The 19,461-nt window shown below is 39.7% G+C and overlaps 1 protein-coding gene across 1 annotated transcript; it reads right to left on the minus strand.

Annotated features, from left to right (window-relative positions):
• Positions 1 to 1,111: 1,111 nt before the first annotated feature.
• Positions 1,112 to 18,142, minus strand: LOC104626149 (transcription factor SOX-5-like; the record flags this gene model as incomplete). Its single annotated transcript, XM_010293991.1, has 4 exons — positions 1,112 to 1,179; positions 1,606 to 1,674; positions 4,157 to 4,329; positions 18,056 to 18,142. Coding segments are annotated over 4 exons (397 nt in total), but the record flags the coding sequence as incomplete, so codon positions are not given.
• Between the last annotated feature and the right edge of the window lie 1,319 nt (positions 18,143 to 19,461).

A 19,461-nucleotide genomic window follows, 5' to 3' on the forward strand; every position in this document is an offset into this window, starting at 1 on the left:
AGACAGGCCTCCCAAATAATTTCTGAGGCTTGCAACTTGTATCAGATGGTAGCTAGCTGACTTTCATTTACTACTGACTTAGGTCAAACTTGGACCAGGGATCAAGAGATGAAAGGCTCTATAACTCATTATCAATAATCAGTGTTCTCCACTACCCTAAAAACGACATACTTCATTCTTATCTACAAGGCCTTAAAACTTAAAAGGGTTGGGGTCAAATTATGTTACTTCAATTTATTTTTATTCACTGCTTATAAAACAACCTCCCCTCTCACTGCCATAGTTAAAAACTAAAAATGTAAATACTTTCCTTGCTATTGTAGAGGTTCTACTATTGTTTTTCTTTTAAAGTCTTATTAAAGATACAGCGGTAAAGAAAAACCCCTCCCACACACAAATTTAGAGAGGAAAAAAAAAACAGAGGTCAAGGCCAAGCCAGGCCTTACCAGTCTCAAAATTGTTTTCAGCAAAGCACATTTTGTGTAGAAGTTGCCTTGTAACAGAGGGGTGGACCTTCCCCAGAAGTTTTACATAGTTACACAAGTCCTGATACCGACAGAATATCCTCTGAAATGATAGAGCCAGTTTTTCTCCTAGTGTGAAGCCATACAATTCCTCTCATTTTGCTGGAGTTAAGTTTTCTTAGACCAGTTATGGATACGGCCCATAATTTTAGGCAACTAATTCTGAAACGTTAGGGAGAAGCTTTGGAAGGAAAACCGTGTTGTTACTGAACAAACAGAACATAGCATCTACTTCCACAGCGACTTGCAATGCTCTATAAATAATTGCATACTTAAACAGACAAGAGATTTTACCATGATTCTAGGTATCTGTAAAATGTCAAATCCCTCCTTTGTTATTCTGTGAAAACCTTCATGGGCAAACTGAGTTGCATTATTCCCAAAACAGGGCCATGCATATATATACATGGAAGAAAAGTAATGAAATACAGTCAATGGCATGAAAAGAAACTTGTGAATACTTTAAGGAAAAAAGAGGTTAAATAAAGTTTACTGGTTACACTGGGTTAACAATGTTTTTTCTACTACTAGGAGTAAACCACTAGATACCTAGGACCTACACAGTTTCTCTCCTGAATCTAACCAACCTTGCGACCAGTTTCTTCTTCAGACAAAACTTCACCCGAAGTGTTGAAAATTTCCAGACTTTCAACACCTGGGGCACAGGGAAGGAGAGACATTTGATTACCAATCACTGAAGAGAACTGCTTCTGAAAAACGTCAAGACTACAGTTGTAGGGGATCCATTGCAATCCAACTCTTTCTGGCAATGTTTTTGCTCCTCCTGATCTACAGCTGAAAGAGGATTTGGTCCTGCAAACCCTTGCACACACGACCAGTTCCTCTCACATCTGCTTCCTGATCCCTACAGGAGCAGTGTTAATCATACAAGGCCTTCCAGAAACTGACCTTTTTTGCCTAATGACAGGTAACATCCTCATGTGTTTCCATAAAAAAGATGTAAGCCATTTGCAGAGATTCTTAAAGAAGCTATGACACTAATGGCTGAGGGAAAGCGTGGGGAAACAAGAAAGGAGACAAGAGAGATAACAGGGGCATGGGTGGAGACGTAGTCTCTGACCTGGATCTGTTGTTGGAGAAGGTTAATTTTGTGTTGCTGCTGCAGGAGCTGCTGCTGTTGTCTTGCAATCTGTGGAGAAAGTGCACAGAAGAAACATGAGACAGGTATCACCATTCCTGGAGTCAGTACACAGGAAACTTCCACCCTGCTTGGTTTTTTAAACCGCTCTACTAAGCTAAGAAACCTTCAAGTGTGGGTGGCAGCAGCCTGGACTGCCGCTGAAGCAAGGGGGTCATGTTCAGGAGCAATTCACAGCTAATCCTATGAGAGAGATTCTTATGGAAAGTGCTGTGCTGGGTATTAAGAGGAGGACTGATGCAAAATCTCTCCTCTCTCATTATCTGAAATGGGATTGCTGAAGTCCCCCAAAAGTGAGCACTCATTTGTTCCAATCTGCTGGAGGAAGAACAATACTGGCAGAGAAGGTGGAAAATAGTAGAAGGCAGGAAAGGCAAAAAAGTAGGATCGACAGTAACATTATTTTTATGTTTGGCACCACCTATTCAAAAATTCCAGAAAAAAAGGAAATCTGACACCCAGGAGGAAGGTATTAGTGTGCATATTTCCTTGATGCAGAAACAGACACAAAGAAACTGGAACGGGGTTTGGGAAAATCACTGACTCTTCAACATGTATATTGGCTGAAAGGAACCAAGGGGGCTGCTGGGCAAGGCTACACAGCTCAACATTGAAACTGATTTATAGAAGCTGATGGAGTAGTTGTAGTCTCCTCTCAAAGTCATCTGTGTTCTTCATAAGGACTTCCATCCTCTCTCTCCATTGACTAAATGATGGTGAACTTTACTGTAGACACATTTTATATACAGCGAAGGTAAAAACAGACAACAACAGAACGAAATTAGAGGTTGCAGAGGACAGATGGAGATAAACCATTATATATCTCAAACTTAAAAGCAAACTTGAAAAACTTCTAAGTCATCACAAAAGCTCTGCTCTCATGAATAGCTAACACAGCAGTACAAACATTAGAAGGAGGATTGCTCTTCCCCTATGGCATGTGTACGCATCTCAGGGTCTGATGGGAACTTATACATACTTATTGGGAGGAATTTTGCGCATTCTCCCCCTTAGGTATTTTCTTTCATTTCTATTATTAAACTATTAGCATAAGAAACACTCACTCATAGTTAACTCCACATCTAAAAGTTCAAATGTTTTCTTTCTAGAGCCTCTCTTTAAGCAACCAATACTTTTTTGGAAAGTTTGGTTATTTTAATTTCTATATAATGCAGAATTATACACAATTCTTTTAAGTAAAAGAAATCCTTGTTATCCTAATAATAATCCTGCAGGATTTCTTACTGTTTTTTGCCATTCTCTCCATTTCCTTTTTCACCTTCAGATTGTTCAGCCATCCTGTAGCAGCAGTGACTTTACAAGTTAGGGCAAAAGAAATAGTCCCTGCAGGATATCTCCTCGTGGAAGAATCTTGCCAATTCCACCTTCACACCTTCATCTACCTTCTCCATGTAAACAACAGTGTGATACAAATTCTCTAGTTTAATAGAGAAGTCACTTATCCTGTTCTCCCTGTGTGGGATTTCAGGTGTGAGGCCAAAATACATGGTATTTAAGATAAGGATTTAAACAACCAAAACCAGGGAAAACCAAGGCTAAAATGTCTGAAGATGTCAGCAGTGGTTTAGAATCTTAAGACTTGTTTGGTACAATACAAACATTGATGTATCACAACTATGACAGATTTCAAAGAATTTTGTGAGTTTCAGAGAATTCACATAGCTGAAATTCTGTGATATAAACTCAAATGGCATTACAAACTGAAATAAATGGTCAGGCAGACCAAAACGCTTTCACATAAGAGGTATCAGGATGGACTCCTGACAAAATTTTAAACCAGATATCTAAGTATTCTTTGCTCATGTTCAGGTTCAAAAATGGACATTCATTTCTGTTAAAAATTGCACGGTGCTACTATGTTAGAAAAGTTGTGTTCTTGCATAAAATATCACGTGTCCATGTGCACACCTTGGAACTGTTCATGTGTGACAACATGTTCATGTTTTCAGTGGAGGGCATATTTGCAAGAGCTGAAAATTGAGCCTCTCAAGCACAGAAGAAAAAAAAGTCACACTTGTTCTTTATATTCTTCTCCCTCACTTTTTTGCACAGTTGGCAAAACGAGCCTTTTCGTTTGTCATATTACAATCCAAATGACGCATTTTCTTCTTTTTATACCTATTCAGTATCACTGAATTCAAGCGGCATTGGAGGACTATTCAGGAGTCTGTAAACTTATTTACACTTATTTTTTAAAAAAACACTGTTGGAAGATACTACTTCCAAACTGGAATATGTACCTTTAAGAGACAAAGAGCACTATTTTATATATTGCAAATTTAAAGCATTCTTCCGACATGTTTTTGTTCAAACTTTTTGACCTAAAAAAACAAATGGAAAAAAAATTCCGGATGGACAGCAAACTTGAAAAGTATCAACCCTAAAAGATAAGCTCCTGGAAAGTCCTTCTAGAAAATTATTTAAGCTGCAAGCCACTGTAATAATCACTCACCTGTTCTTGTTGCTGCTTAGCCAGCTCCATTTGTTGGCGTTGTTTCTCGATCTGTGATGCAGCCAGTTTCTTCTGTTCATCGTGAGCTGCGAGCAGCTGTTCTCGCAAACTGGTCAGCTGATTGATCATACCCATGAGCTGCCTTTCTTTCTCAGCGAGGCTTTCTGGAGTCCCTGGGCATCATATGGTGGGGAGGGGGGGAAGTAAAGAGAAGAGAGGAAAGTTAGAGCTAGCCAGGTTTTTATTTTGCAGCTTCACTGTAAGCAAAGTTTAGTAGAACCAAAGAGCAGCAGCATGTTGCAATATACTGCACATTAAGACCTGTTCCTCTACAGGAAAATAAGCCATAGGGGATGATTCTATACGCAGGCTTTGATCTAGTGTCCCCCTTCAATGTTTCCTTGCCCTTTCATCTATTTTCTGTTGCCTTTTTATCAGATTAATAGGAGGAAAAATACTGTTTTGAAAGAGTTTCAAATTGCAAACGTTTATATTTCGTGAGGATCAAAATCAACACTTCCCATTTCGAAAGACAATTACATTTTTGTCAGAAACGTATGACAAAGACACATCAATGGTTTGACGGTTACGGAAGCTGTAAGGTGTGTATTGACATCCCTCTACAATCAAGGGGAAGCAGAGACGTCTCCTGGGTGCCGGATACCCCGCCGGCTCCCCACGCCCAGCGTTCTCAGTTACTAGCTCAGCACACTACAGCTGTCAGGACACTACCCGTTATATCATCTGCAGCTGCCCTGATTAGGATGACATTATATAGTATTTAAATTGTCAATAACTACTACCGCTGCTGCTACCACTGATGAGTATTTTTAAAGGAAGAAGTCTTGCACAGACATATCAGAAAAACTGAGTTAAACACAACTCACCATCTCTCTCATTTGTCCTGTCATTAGATGTTTTTTATAGGAGAGTTCAGCGGACACAGACAGAGGAACTGACTACCTCGCTCTCATAATCATTCCGTAAAAATTCTCCTTCTACCCAGAAGAACAGTGGTTATAAGGGAAGGAAAGAAAAAATTCCAAGAAAAATCAAAAGCTGTGAGTCATACACTAAAACAAAAAATGGCACTATTACTATATGCAGTATCATTTGACTTCAAATTTAAAAGACCAGAAAATATGTGTAGCAGCTAATCCACAGATATCTCCAATACCACCACACCCTCTCACATGAGTCAGATCCTATGAAATCCTTTCTCAAAAAAGCTTTAGGAAAGGATTAAGGCTATCAGTGTCTATGGCTCCTCTGAAAACAGCCTGCTTTCAGGACAACCCTGCCACACAAACCTTTCTCAAACACAGGAAACATTCTTCTGCCAATGTCACCAGTGCTCTCCAAGTGAAAAAAAAAGGAAGAAAAATTGGCGACTATACTAAACATGTTCCTAGCCAACTATCAGTCAGACATGGAAAAGAGCTACTGGTAATAGCTCATTTAGTCTACCCCCCTGCCAGTGCAGGAATGTTCCCTACAATATATTTACTACAGCTTTCTAGATTGGATTGAAATGTCTGAAATGGTGAATCATCTACTGCTTTCTTTGGAAGATTGTACCACAGCCTTAGAGGTGTCAATGTGAGGGCTCTCTGCTTGATATTTAGTTTAATTTACATTCACTTAATTTCAACCTTGCACTCCCAAGCAACAGCCCATTTGCTATGTTAGCCAACTCCAAGCCCTTAAATACATTTGTAGACAGCCATATACAAGTGGGAAAACACAAAGACTCAACATTTTCCTGTGAAGGAAATGTAACTCGATTAATTTTCAATTAAGATGCTAGAGATTTATGTGAAAATATCCTCACCACATAGCAAAGACCTACAGCAGAATATACTCAGATATAGCCTCCAGAATCCCTGTGGTACAAGCTGTAAACTTGAGAAAGACGCTGAAACAGAAACCATAGGACTTTAAACCTGTTCTTTAAAAAGCTGTGAGAAAGAATGGAAACCAGTGCTGAAATACTAACACTGCTGAAGAAAACACTTTTCACTTACAATTTTGATTTCAAACATTGGAGACAGAGAACTGCTACAAGTCATGTATTTGCCACTTGGCCATACAGTCAATCGGAAATGTCTAGTGTCACTCTTCCATCCTTCACTTGTTTTTCCCTAGGAAGAAGGGTGCAGTGTTTCCAAGTAGCACAGAAGAATTCTTCTAGAAGGCAGCCCCTTCCTTGTCCTATTCGCGACTAGCCTGTCAGTTGACTGTAATGCTCATCCTAGAAGACTGTCAGTATACTGACCCTGGCAGTATAACATGCTGGGCACACTGAAACATCTGAAAACTAAGTATTTTAATTATTTATTCAGGAGCTATTTTATTCCAAAGTTGGTCGGTGTGCACAAGAGAGAGGGAGAAAGACCTAGAGGGAGAAGGAATACACAGGACTGGCTTAGTCCTAAAGTTAGGGTAAGCAAAAAGAAATCGCTGTCAAATAAACTGTTTGACAAATACACTGACACACATCAAAGATCTTCAGCCAGTACTGGTTCATCAGTGTATTTTGAGCTCCCACAGTAGTTTTCAGTTGGGAATCAAAAAGCACTTTGTAAAGTTAAATTAATCCCCACCACACCTTTGAAAGGTGGAAAAATGTTTCCATATGTGTAAACTGACAGACAGAGGGGTCACAGAGTTAGTTACCACAGCGGCAGAAAAAGAAACGTTGATATCCAGCCCTGTGCTGCAAAGCTCAGGCTCCGCTTCCCGAGAGCGCGCGGAACGCTCCATGTGCGGCCGCCCTGACTGCGACACGAAACAACTGCACAGCCGTGGGGTCATCCACCTACTGATCTGATTTACCTAGAGAGGAGCAAAAAACTTCTTCCTCGGGAAAGCAACAGCTTTATTTGAATTGCAGGAACGAGAGGAAAGTCTTGTTGATGATGATGAACTAAGAGCAAGCGGTCAGGGCAATGAAGTGCTGGTGCAGAGGCCGGAGTTGCGGGCACACCTCAGACGTGCAGCTGGGGACAAATCCACCAAACTCCATCTCTTCATCGTTACTCTGTTTTTAAAGAAACGTTGAGATGCCCAAAGGGGGTGCTTTATGTGCTAACATAGTAAGTACAATACATAATTCCTTTGGTTTATAAACTGGAGTGGAAGTAGTCTGACAAGAGGCAGCCTTCCTGTATTGTATTTCTTGAACAATTTCAGTTTGCTAATAAACCGAAAGGGAGAATTTATCACTGTCTACTTTTAAAACAAATCTTTTGTTGGGAACGTTTTCTGGAAAACATGGCTTAGTAGGCACTTTATTTTCATATGATGAGCCCATCCTTCCAATAACTTCAATAATACTTAATCATAATTTCAATTCTTTAAGGTATCATTCCTTGCAAAATAAGTACTCGGAGAGCCCTACTCTCAAGTTGCCTGCACAAAACCACAGGCAAGAGAGATCAGATGTGTGGGTCTACTGGAAGATGGTGAGTTTTGGGGTAGATTTCCCCTTGCCTTACCCACATATCCATATAAATCCCACTGATGATGAATCACAGATAGTTTTGAGGTATTTTGCGGACAACTGGTGGCTTACAAAAGTGTGAAAATTAAAAAGAATAAAAGTACTTGAATCAGATTGTCTTGATCATAACGTAAAGTGTTTGCATTTAGTTTAATTTTGGTATTTTTGGTTACTCTTATTACCTAGCTCACCTTTTCCGTAATTTCTGTTGTGGAAATGGTGAACAAAACTGCCATTTCACAGTTGCCGTTCATAAATTACCTAGTTTGCGTAACAAGTGAAGGCCAAATGATACTTGGCGTTATTTATGTAAGTTGAGGGCAACAGCTTGGTCACTGCACCAGTACATCCAGTCATAGGAATTTTTTCCGGTGTATTAAAATGCACCGCAGAGTTAGAGCACCAGTTGCCATTTTTGTATCCCTTTCCAGATACTCTACGTTGTGGACAGGCAAAGCTGGTGGACTTCTGTCCTATCACCACTGTTTTCTCTTTGTTAACCTGCATGAGATCTAAACCTTTATCATTGTGCGAAGTGTCTTGACAGCTATGGGATTTCCATTTTAAGAACTCGGTAGCTTACAGGGCAAAACACGTTAGTATTTTAAGTAACTACAACACCTACCGTGTAAACACAGTTGCTTAAATCATGCTACTTGGGAATTAATGAAGCACCCCCACGGCTGCTAACACTGCTAGAACTTGGGAGGCGGTGCAAACCTCAGAGAGGATAAGCCACCAGCCCCAGCACCTACCTTCAGCCGCCTCCTTACTGAACTCACTTGGAACTGCTCCAGGTAGGATGGAGTTGGGGAATGGTTCTGGAGCTGGCCTGTGCTCTACACAGAGTATCCGTACGGCTTCAGTGCTTTCACTCTAGCCACGCAGCGTGGCTGGGGGAAAAACCAAGTGCCCGTTATTGCAGCGTACAACTTGACAGCAAGCTAGTCCCACTTCACACAGGTATTGAGTGAGGAGTAAAAAGAGAGTGGCTTGCATCAATGACTGCCTCAAAAATTACTCTTAATTACCATCAGATCCACAACAAATAGATATTGCACATTTTATGTTTAACAATGCTTTTAACCACCAGACCACCTGCCTTTCAGGAGATTGCTGTAGGTGCTCATACTGCTCTCTGTACTCTATCACTGCAATAGCAAAACGTTGATTTTTCACAACTTATCAAAACAACTCAGGCAAGAGACCATCAAAGTATACGCTACGGGTTGATACAGCGAATGGCCCAAGAAAAGTTGCTTTCCAGATGCGTCAGCTTATTCTCTATCACCACAAAAAGAGACTCAGAAAGAAGAAAAAAAAAAAACCCACCCACATGTTGTGGATGGAACACCCACAGCAGATGGCAATAAAAGACGACTCAAATTAGTGGCGTTCTGTATCACCAAACCTAAACTTCGTCTCAGATCAACACTATCCATAATAGCATTTAAGTAGTAAAAGAAATTTGCTCAAATGTGAAATAAACTATTACACATGCTTAGTTCTGATTCACAGTCTCAGACTGGCAGTGACAGTAACGTTTTAATAAACATTAGAATGAAGACACCAATATGACCAAATGACACACGTAAAGTGAGAAAACGAACAGGAGAAACCTTGGCATACCCACGCAAAACAGAACCAAAGCAAAAAAAAAAGGCAGAGAAACCGCTTTTGCAATCGGAACAGTAAATACTTTATTATAATTTATTAGACAGCATGAGAATGTAAATGAGAAATTAGGAAAGCCAATATTTTCTTTAACAGGCATTTTAAGCTTTTGCTGCGAATGCTCAAGCGATGAGAACGTTTGCTTGCAGCCAGCCTACGGATCTGCTCGCAGCCGCGCAGCACCCAGCGTATTCTGCAAGGGGCAGAGACGTGGCAAGGCTCTCCTCAATCCCTCCGACATGTCTGGATTAAACCGCTAGGAACGTTATCAATCAGGGGTGCTCGCGTGCACGCTCACGCACACCCATACAGACAGTGAAATTCATCCCCCGAGTCAGTTTACTATCAAAGTAATTACATAAATAGCTTTTGAACTGTCAGCATCTGTCTTTCAAAGAAAAATCAAAGAAAACAATGTGCGAGTACAAAGCCTGGAAGACACAATAATATTGTATTATGTTCATATCATTATCTATGGTTGCAAAAGAAAAAAAATTCTCCTGTATCTACAAAGCTTTGTAGGGGATAAAAAATAAAACATTAAATGGAAATAAGAATATTTTGAAGTACTCTGTATTCAAATAATGTTAAGACGTATAATAATAATTAGAGCATGCAGTATAGAGCATTTTTTAATTTCAAAGCTTTAGCTAATTGATCTTCTTAAAGACTGTGAGCAGGTAGAAGAGTAGTGGTAAGCGTTACTTTTATACATGAGAAAACTGAGGCGTGAAGTTTTAGAAACTTGCCTGAAGTCATTCTTAACTTTACGTGCTCCGTAAGCCCTTTTATTGCTGGCCTCGCTGAAGTCACCAGCAGAACTATACCCGTAAGGCCAAGAATTTCCCCGCTGACTTTAACAGGGATACATGTTATATAAATAATTAAATCTTTGTTTGACCTGGTTTGATACCAGGTGGGGTCCTAGCTAAAGGGACCCTGCAAATGAAGCAATTCTTGACACCAACCAAAAAACGAAGCGATAGACCCATGCCACCACGCAGTTTCTGTGCAACTTTGCTGCAATATAACAACGGTGTGATGTGGGAATAACTACAACCCACATACCAGCTAAAAACCAAGTATGTCCAAGCATTTCCTGCAGTGATGCTTTTTTTTTCAGTGTGATTTTTAAGCTAGGGATGTTACAGTTTTGATATAAAAATGAAAAAGAGCCAAGAAGGAGGTTTTTCAAACTGAACAGCCTATTATTAAAGCTGTTCTCAGAAGAATTAAACTCCTACTAGCAATAACATTATTATATCCAAAAAATGAATAAAAATATCAGCAGTCCATAAAGGCAGTATCTGTTCTTGAGAGGTTTATTCCAGTATCTTTTTTTGAGAGTTTCATTCTCATCCCATTGTCAACTGTTTTTCCTCCCCCACCCCAGTTTTAACTCTGTCACATTAGAAATCCAAACCCAGTATTACTCTACTCAGTAAGGAAATCGGGAGAGTAAAATAGAGAGGCGACCTAGTCATCTTCTACTTAAAGGCAAACTAATCTTTGTCATGCTCCCCCTAAAAAGATCTATTTAAAACCTGATAATAATTTTAAAGAGGAGTCTTCTCCCCTTGCTGCACAGACGGCTGTGCTGCTGACATCACCTGAAGTTGTGTATGTGAGGCAATGGGGAGCTGATGTTATGTGCCTTCAGGAAACGTAGTCTGATAAACAGATCTAAGTGGCTGAGGTAAGTTCAGAATTTAAACTCTTCTTTCCCCTGTCTTTGAACAGAAATATCAAATGTTTATGACCAAGAAATGAATATATACTTTAAACTATGTACTTGCCGGTATATATTTGTGGGTGGATGTGGGTCTGTGCTTTTCTGCACGTGTGCAAACTCCCTTGATGCTTCCCTGATCAATACTTCAGAGAGTGTTTTATTACGGACTCGCACATAGCTTTTGAGGCCAGTAAATCTTGGAACTGCCAGGACATAAACATCTGAAAACTGGCATTTTTCATTAAGCATTTAAGCCAACTTTACTACACAATGACTGCCATCACTTACAACTACCTACCTTGCTAAATTAAATGACTTCATCAGATTGATATGGGAAGTCAGCATAATAAAAGAAAACTTTCTGACTGCTTTTTACTCAGCAAGCCGCAGCCACCAGAAAAAGAAACAAGGCAAGAAAAAGCCCAGAATTCAAACTGATTTGTCTGTATCTGCAGATTTATGTAATGAATCTTCTCTGTGTGACAAATAAAGTCCTCCTTAGAACAGCAAGCTAGAAGGTAGGTAGTTATTTCAGCATACGGACGATCTTAATCTTTTAGGTTTCAGTGGAAGACTTTGCAGAATGAATAAAAACAAATGATGAACAATTACCATCTTTTGCCATTACTACCCTCAAGAATTAATATTCTGTGGGAACAAGAACTTAGCCGTCTGCTCTATAACAGACCAGCACATTACTATTTCGCAACGCTGGAAAGAAGTTGTCAGTGGAGTATTCTTTATTTGCTGTCAGAAGTTTTGGTATAGTAGACTGCAAACAAAGCTTGGTATTCAACCAGGTTAGTAACTTATTGTCAAGGTTACAAAAGGAGTAGACAACATTTGTATTGCGACTATTTCTCAGAGGTTATTTATTGTTTTACTGTCTAGACAACAAGCTAGAACTAGGCTAGAGAAATAGCATTTGCTGCTGGAATTTTATGCAGCAGCAGGAAAAGCAGTAAAAAAAGGTATGTGTATGTATATTTGCTTTGTTTTGACAAACTGGTAATTGTAGCTCAGGAACATTCACCTTTATCAGCAGATTTTTCAGGTAATTTTAGTACAAAGAAGAACTTGTTTAGGTCCCTTTTGTCATCCAAGCTTCTGGACGATTTTTAAATATAGTGGTTTGGCCTCCATAAATTCAAACAAAATAAAGCCACTGGCATTTGCTACTTTATTTAGCTCAATTTTATTCTATTCTCTCTATTAATAATCACTTCTTAAAAATAAAAGTTGTATTTGATTTAAATAGAACCCGATTTTTGCTGATCAAATTAGTATCTTTACGTTAAAAAAATCTGGAACAGCACAAATTTGCTGCTTTGTCACAAATTCACATTTTTTGCATTTTACATGCTTCGAAAAGATTCCTCCAACCCTCCTTGCGCAGATACTACCCTCAACTAACCTCCTGCTCTAGGGTCAAATAGAAGCAGCTCCATCTAGTCACAATCTCCATTTCAGGCTTTCATTTGGCCTGAAAGAAGTCCTGCGTTGGTGTGGCTCAATTGGCACCGTCTACTTCTCTGCAGCCTGAGAGTATCATATTGCATTGTGATCAACCTCCACTATTTCGGCAGCTGCCAAATTTCCTCTCAAAACTTGGGTTCCCCTGTGTGCCACTGGGTAGGTTCCCCCCCCAGCATTTCTGAAATATTAACAAAGGACTAAAGCTCACTCTCAGCAATTTGCTACTATTAAACAACCCCAAAAAATAAACACAGAGAAGAAGATACTAAGTAGGTTGCAATAAATATTGAATTTATCACAGTTAAAAGCCGACAACCAGATATCTCTTACCTCCTTCACTTATGGCTCTCTCACCCTCCTTCTCTCCCCACTCCAAATACAATACTATCCACAAAAAATAATGCAAAATGTCCACATCTGACACAAGTTTGAAAACATTTTTCAACCATTAATTTGCAAATGCAAAATTCTCACAGCTCCTAAGAAACTGTGCAGCTTTCATACATCTCCTGGGGATCTGTGCTTTATTAGTCAAAGGTTTAAACCCAGTGTATTCCCCATGAATAATCTCTCTCCCCTTCCCCCTCCTTCCTCCTGTCCACATCTGAACGCAAAATCCCTATCTTCCTTGCCTTCAGTTTACAGATTATGCGATCCAAAGTGTCACTCACTGGATTACTGCACATAACCTGAGCACTACCCGAAGCTTACTTGTCTTCAACTTGTGCAGCATTACTTAAATGGAATTATCCGTCACAATCCATATACCGAATCTGCATAGCCCACTTATCTCAAGATTCTGTGTGTCACCTACCAGATTATCCATTTTAATCCATACATTGAATCTACATAACATATGTCTTTAATTCATAGGCTCTGATGAGCTATAGTATCGCTGAATGGATTATTTCTCTTTATCCATTATTGGCAGTCATAAGACCGTCGACTGCATCCTCTCTCATGCCCCATCTTCTGAACACGGAAGCAAGATTAGAGTCTTCAGCAAACACAGCTCTATCACGCATCAAACACAGCTTGATATAATACCTGCACTGATACTTCACATAACTTGGAATCCAGTTTCTTGCACTAAACAAACATCTGTGTTATTATGCATTAAAGATTAGGACTGGTAGGCTAATCTTGCTTTCAATTACGCTCACAAATCTGTGGTTACTCCAGTACAGTCTTTGGAGTCACCTAGATTTAAGTGGCTACCAACGAAGAGCTGCTTTTACCCTAATGATGATCCCTTTCACAGTGAGTGCAGAAAACACTTCACCCGAGTTGTTCAGGAACTAACCTGTACAATAGAGAAGGATTTTCAAACAACAAAAAAATATCAGGTTCAGGCGTGCCTGGTCTTTCTTGAGAGATTCAGGCACAATCACTGTTAACAACTGCCTTCGCTTCAACAGAACACGAACTCAGAAAGATTAGAAACAAAAGTCAGTTTTGCCTTTTGTTCCACACACCTATTCAAAATTAGCTAAGTGGGAAACATATAAAATATGTATTATCATTGCTTGACAACTCTCGATAAAGCAAGATGGACAAGATTAGCAGAAAGGCTTTCTGTACACCCCAGAAGTTTTAAAAAAAGTTCTCATCTGGTTAAAGCTGCCTCACTCCCATCAGCATTAGCAAGACTGTGCACCTCACGATGCACCTGGCCACCTGGGGGGCTGGCACCATTCCCTGAAGTCTTCTCAGAAGAGGCCCAACACGAGCGAAAAAGAAGTTTCACATTTGTTTTCTAAGTATGGAGATGGCCACTGACATTGAAGAGCATGGAAATAAACGTCTAACACCCTTTCCTATCAACGGCCCACCCTACATGCTGCATCTGCTGCAGCTGGTAACCTTGCTTTGGAGGAAAGCAACCACTTTCACCCTGCAACGCGCAGCTATCAGGCGCTACGCTGAGTGCAGAAAGGGGGTATAATTCTCCTTCCTGTAGATGATCGGTTTGAGACCTGATGTTCTCTCTGCTCCACTGAATCCAATAAACTGCATTATCCATGAATAATCCAGAGACCTTTTGAGCCCTGTTCTCGAATATGATGGATATAAGTAAGTTTGAACAGGCTTTAACCAATTCAATACACAGTTTTACAGCTTTATTTTACAACATTTCAATTTAATGGCATGTTTTGTGGGTTTTACTATAGACTGACTTGTTTTGAACAGAGTAAAAATTCCAGGGATTTCAAAACAAAATTTCTTAAGAAATCGCCAGTGCCAAACTTGCATTATTTATTTAGCCCCAAACTACCTCTCTAAACAAGCAGAGGCATTTGAGTAAAATTTCTACAGATATGAAATGTTCTATATTTTGCCCCATTTTAAGTGTAACAGCATTTCCTTGCAGTACATTTCAGTCAAGCCCTGGAATGAAATACTACATTTCCTTTTCCATTAGTAACTGGACAAATATAGATCCTTCTAACTGTGATCTTGAAGTTGCAGCTAGACCTCTGCAGATACTCAGTGATGGTTCTCCCATTTTTACAGGCATGCAGATGAAGAAAGCGGGGCTTAAAGTAGCTGCCTAGAGTAACAAAGCAACTAAGAGGAACAACTGCATGCAAAACGTGGGAGTCTGGTGACTTCCAGCCATTCACCAAGTCCCCTATCTTTAATAAAATATTACTGCTTTCTAACTTAAAAGAAATAACACTAATAGAAAATAAAGTCTTCCACTTCATCTCCCTTTCTTTTAATCTCTCCCGGAGAATAAAACTCAATGGTAATAACACAGACTTGGGCATTAACAATATGTAGCCTAGTGCCGAGACTTTAGCACATGACGTACTAAAACTCCCCCAGATCTAATGAAAAACACAATGAAATTTTGAACAGTTAAACGGAAAAAACTATTCAGTGCATAAGACAGTTGGGCAGTACTACTCCTAGAGCTGTCCACATTCCAGCGTGTATTAATAATAAGATACTACTTGTGCGGGGTTTCCAAGTATCACTAATAGAGAAATGAGGGGGGGAAAGAATGCAGCTGCCAAGCCAAATATAGAGAGAAGTTAATTAAAAAATTACAACTGGAAAACTTAATAATTCTACATTCACTACAGAAGGACAAAAAATTTTCTAGCATAATGTATGTGTGTTTATACGCGCATACGTGAGTATAAAACAGCTCCACTTGCACACCTTTCATGTTGCCTCACTAAATACAGCTGCAATACAGCTGAGCCATTGTTTGTTGGCCGCTCATGGCTGGCGGTGCCATGAAAACCGCATTCCTGGGCACTAAATAATCAGCCTGCCTGACCCCCCAAGAACCTGTAAGTCAAATTCATTTACCCCCAGAGGGCAATGCTCTATTGTATCCTCCCTCCTTTCTAGCCACCTAGGAACAATGGACAATAATTGCAACTGTCACGGCAGTCAGTAGGAAAAATAAACCAGTGCCTGTTTTCACAGCTTACTGCCAAACCTGATCCAAACACCTAATAACCATGCCCCTAACCATAGAACCACCGTTGCACTAAAAAGCCTCAGATGTGAAGCTTTTGAACAGAGCTGCAGAACAATAACTCGACTTGTGTTCAAAATATGAAGCTAAAAAACAAAAATTAAAGCAAAGAAAACTCTTTTTTGAGTCTTGTGCTGTTGCTCCCCATCCTCCCCCCGGGCAAGACTGAAAGGACTGTTGAATTTCTTTCGTGCTAGCATATAGCTGCTGCTGCTGCTTTCAAGTTTAACTTGTGAAAGGGAAAGCGGGGAAGGGAGAAAAAAGATTGCCATCAAACAGAACAACATCATAAGGATTGGGAACAGACTGCCTTCTCAGTGCGCAGCACTCTTCAGAGCAGCTTTACCGAGTCCAAAGGCAGAGGAGAATCGCTGGGAGTCCTTCCAAAGGTTCCAGCATACCAAGAGTTAAAGAGACTCCAGACAACATGCAAGAACTTCTGAAATACACACCCAAAAGTGGACATGAAAGCTGCCTGTGGATTTTGGGCCCGAAACATCTTAAAGATCCATCAGTTCAGGGCAGACGATGAGGTTATTTTAAAACAATATGCTTTTAAAAACCAGAACTCGCAGAGAAGCCCAGTGGCCACCCTACCTCTTTATGACCTGTTGCTTTACGCACATGGAGAAAACGTGCTCAGTGGGAATGAATAAAGAAGCCAGGGTTTGGCCCTCTGTTATATTAATAACAATAATAATAATAACATCTCAGCCTATTTGGGGCCAAAGCACTATGTTCTGTTTTAAAGTTATTCTACATATGTAATGAACATCTATTTTTGAATTACAGCCTCTTAGGGGGAAGCTAGGGGAAGCAAGTGGCATACTTTCCTACTTGTGTAAGTCAGTGGACTAGTGCAAACTAATGCTGGTGGCTTATCGGTGTCAAGCTGGAAGGCACATATAATTAAAATAACACTATCTTTGCAAATGTACCGATACATTAACCTCTGAGAGCATGTCACGTTGTATTCTTTATTGAATACTGCCCCACCTCTTGCGCAGAAGGTCCTTAAACCTGTCAGGCACGAGGTTTGGGAGCCTGCCTGAATGAGGGTCTCGGTGTCGGGGACAACATTAGTAAGCAAACAAATCAAAAACAATGGAGACAAATGAAATCCAGTTTATAAACATAAAAGAAGGGTTTAATTTTAATCTCATTCTACTTTCACATTTCCAAAACAACATTGGCTTGGATTTTGCTACTCCAGATGTACGCTGATATAAACGGGAGAAGAATCGGAGTCGCTGTTTCTTTTCAGAGTGATAATGGCTGCTCTAAAAACTGAAATTTTTGACACATGTATTTTGAGTCAGTTCCTCATTGCAAGCACTGAGGTAGAATTATAAAATTATTAAATTACATGAAAACAAACAACTACAGGTTCCCTAAAATGACCTCACATACATAAAATGGGGAAATATCTTGGCAACACAGAAGCTACTGCTGCTGGAGAGTGGTCAAATTTTGTCATTTTCCTTCTGGAGTACAGCTTTAAAAGAACATGCCTTAGTGCACAGATGTTGTACGCTGTCTTTTAAAATCTGCACTGGCTAATTTCGGTACCTAGAGGTATCATTACACAAACTTTGCTGGTAGCTTGGTTTTTTTCCTACACACAGAAAAGTTAAAAAAATCTACATCATCAAAATCTGTCCAAAAATTAACAAGGACTTCTGATCATCCTCAGATTTCAGAAGCTAAGCTCTGCTGTACTCTTATACCGTGTAAGCCTGTGTTTGATCTGCGATTTGACTTTTTTTTTTTCCAATCCAGCAATAGGATGTGTCCTCACAGAACGATATACGCAACAAAAGCTTTATGTAGGTTGATTTACTTAGGGCAATATACCATTTCGTCTAGTTACATTATCACAGATGGAGAACATACATTTCATTTAAGCCCCAAATTACTATGTTTCCAGGGGAGAGGAAGGGAAGAGGAGCAAACAAAGTTCCATAAAGCCTATGATATTTGTGTATTCATTCTCAGTTTGCTTTAGCACAGAAACAGCGTTACCTTTTATTTCTCCAAAGTTCCCTGATCCCATGGCAAGAAGCTTGTCTTTCCAGTCCTTTGATAGTAGCTTTTCAATACTGGGAGTTTCTGAGTGAAGGGGGGGAAAAAAAAAATGTAAGCAAATCAACATGACTGGCTCCACAATAGAACTCATTAAAAGTCTATCTGCTAAAAATAAGGCCAACCCTATTCTGGGCCCCAGTTCGTAATGACTTCATCAACAAACTGATAAGAGGGGAGGGAAAAAAAAAAAGGGGGGGGGGGAATAAAGAATGTGTTTTGTCACCTGCTGTTTCAAAACCATTAGCTTTTTCCTCTTGTGGAACAAAGCCCCGGTAATTTTGTATGACAATGGGCACATATAAACCTGCAGTTCATTGTTTTTCAATTTGGTGAACAAGTTGCTGCCTATAATGGCTGCCTGTCAATTTCTGGGTGTTAGTCTGCAGTCAAAAAATAATTATGTTGATAAAATGCAGAGTAAAAGAGAGAGAAAGAGAGAGAGAGAGAAGCAAAGAATTAGCTCCTAAATCTGCTACATGTAATTATATCCCTCTGAGTGTTTACAATTACATCCACTTTATAATGTGTGTTTAAACATCGTGTAGTGGTAAGCATACTGTGGAAAGATTTTCCAGTAACACGCACATTATAAATAATAATAAAAAGTTGGGTATGAAAAAAGCTTTAAAAGATTGCAAAATCCAGAGGGAGAAAAGGCATTGCTTAGAATGGAAACCCATTATTTGCTCATTTCAGATTCTATCACTTCCTTTAAAAACAAAATAAAATAAAATAAATTTGTTCAGTATTTTCAGGAAAAATGCAGCGAGGGTGTGGATGGGTCTGATATTTATGTCTATAACTCTTATGTTCTGACCTCTTTTTGTGTAGAATTTTAATGCATAAGTAAATATAAATGCTAATAAAATTCAGAGAACATTAAACTCAATTCCAAACAATGTAATTGTATATTCTTGTCAGTGTTTAGATGGGTACACAATTACAATAGCTTTCAATCCCACGATTAGCACTGCATTCAGTTAGAAAATGGAGTGTACTAAAAGATAAGTGTCCCAGTATGCGCCATCTAAATAACAATACCCACACTTATTATCTGGATCTAAGACATATACCGCTATTCTCCACATTTGTGTTTATGTGTATTTGTATTTGTTCAGGCATTTGTTTACCCCCTACCAGGAGCATAAAGGGAGTACATGTTAACTTATCAAAGGGACCGTCTGGCCTAGAGACCGTACAATTATTAGCAACTGGTTAATCTTCCCCACAGTAAAAACCATGATGAGCAACCTTCATTATCTTGTTTGGCTAATTCCGCCTCCTTTCTTGAAGCCCCCGCTTCGGGCTCGGAGGAAGCGGCGCGGCGGCGGGGCCGGCCCCCC

This window comes from Phaethon lepturus, unplaced genomic scaffold, assembly GCF_000687285.1.
Source record: "Phaethon lepturus isolate BGI_N335 unplaced genomic scaffold, ASM68728v1 scaffold15789, whole genome shotgun sequence".
NCBI lineage: Eukaryota > Metazoa > Chordata > Aves > Phaethontiformes > Phaethontidae > Phaethon > Phaethon lepturus.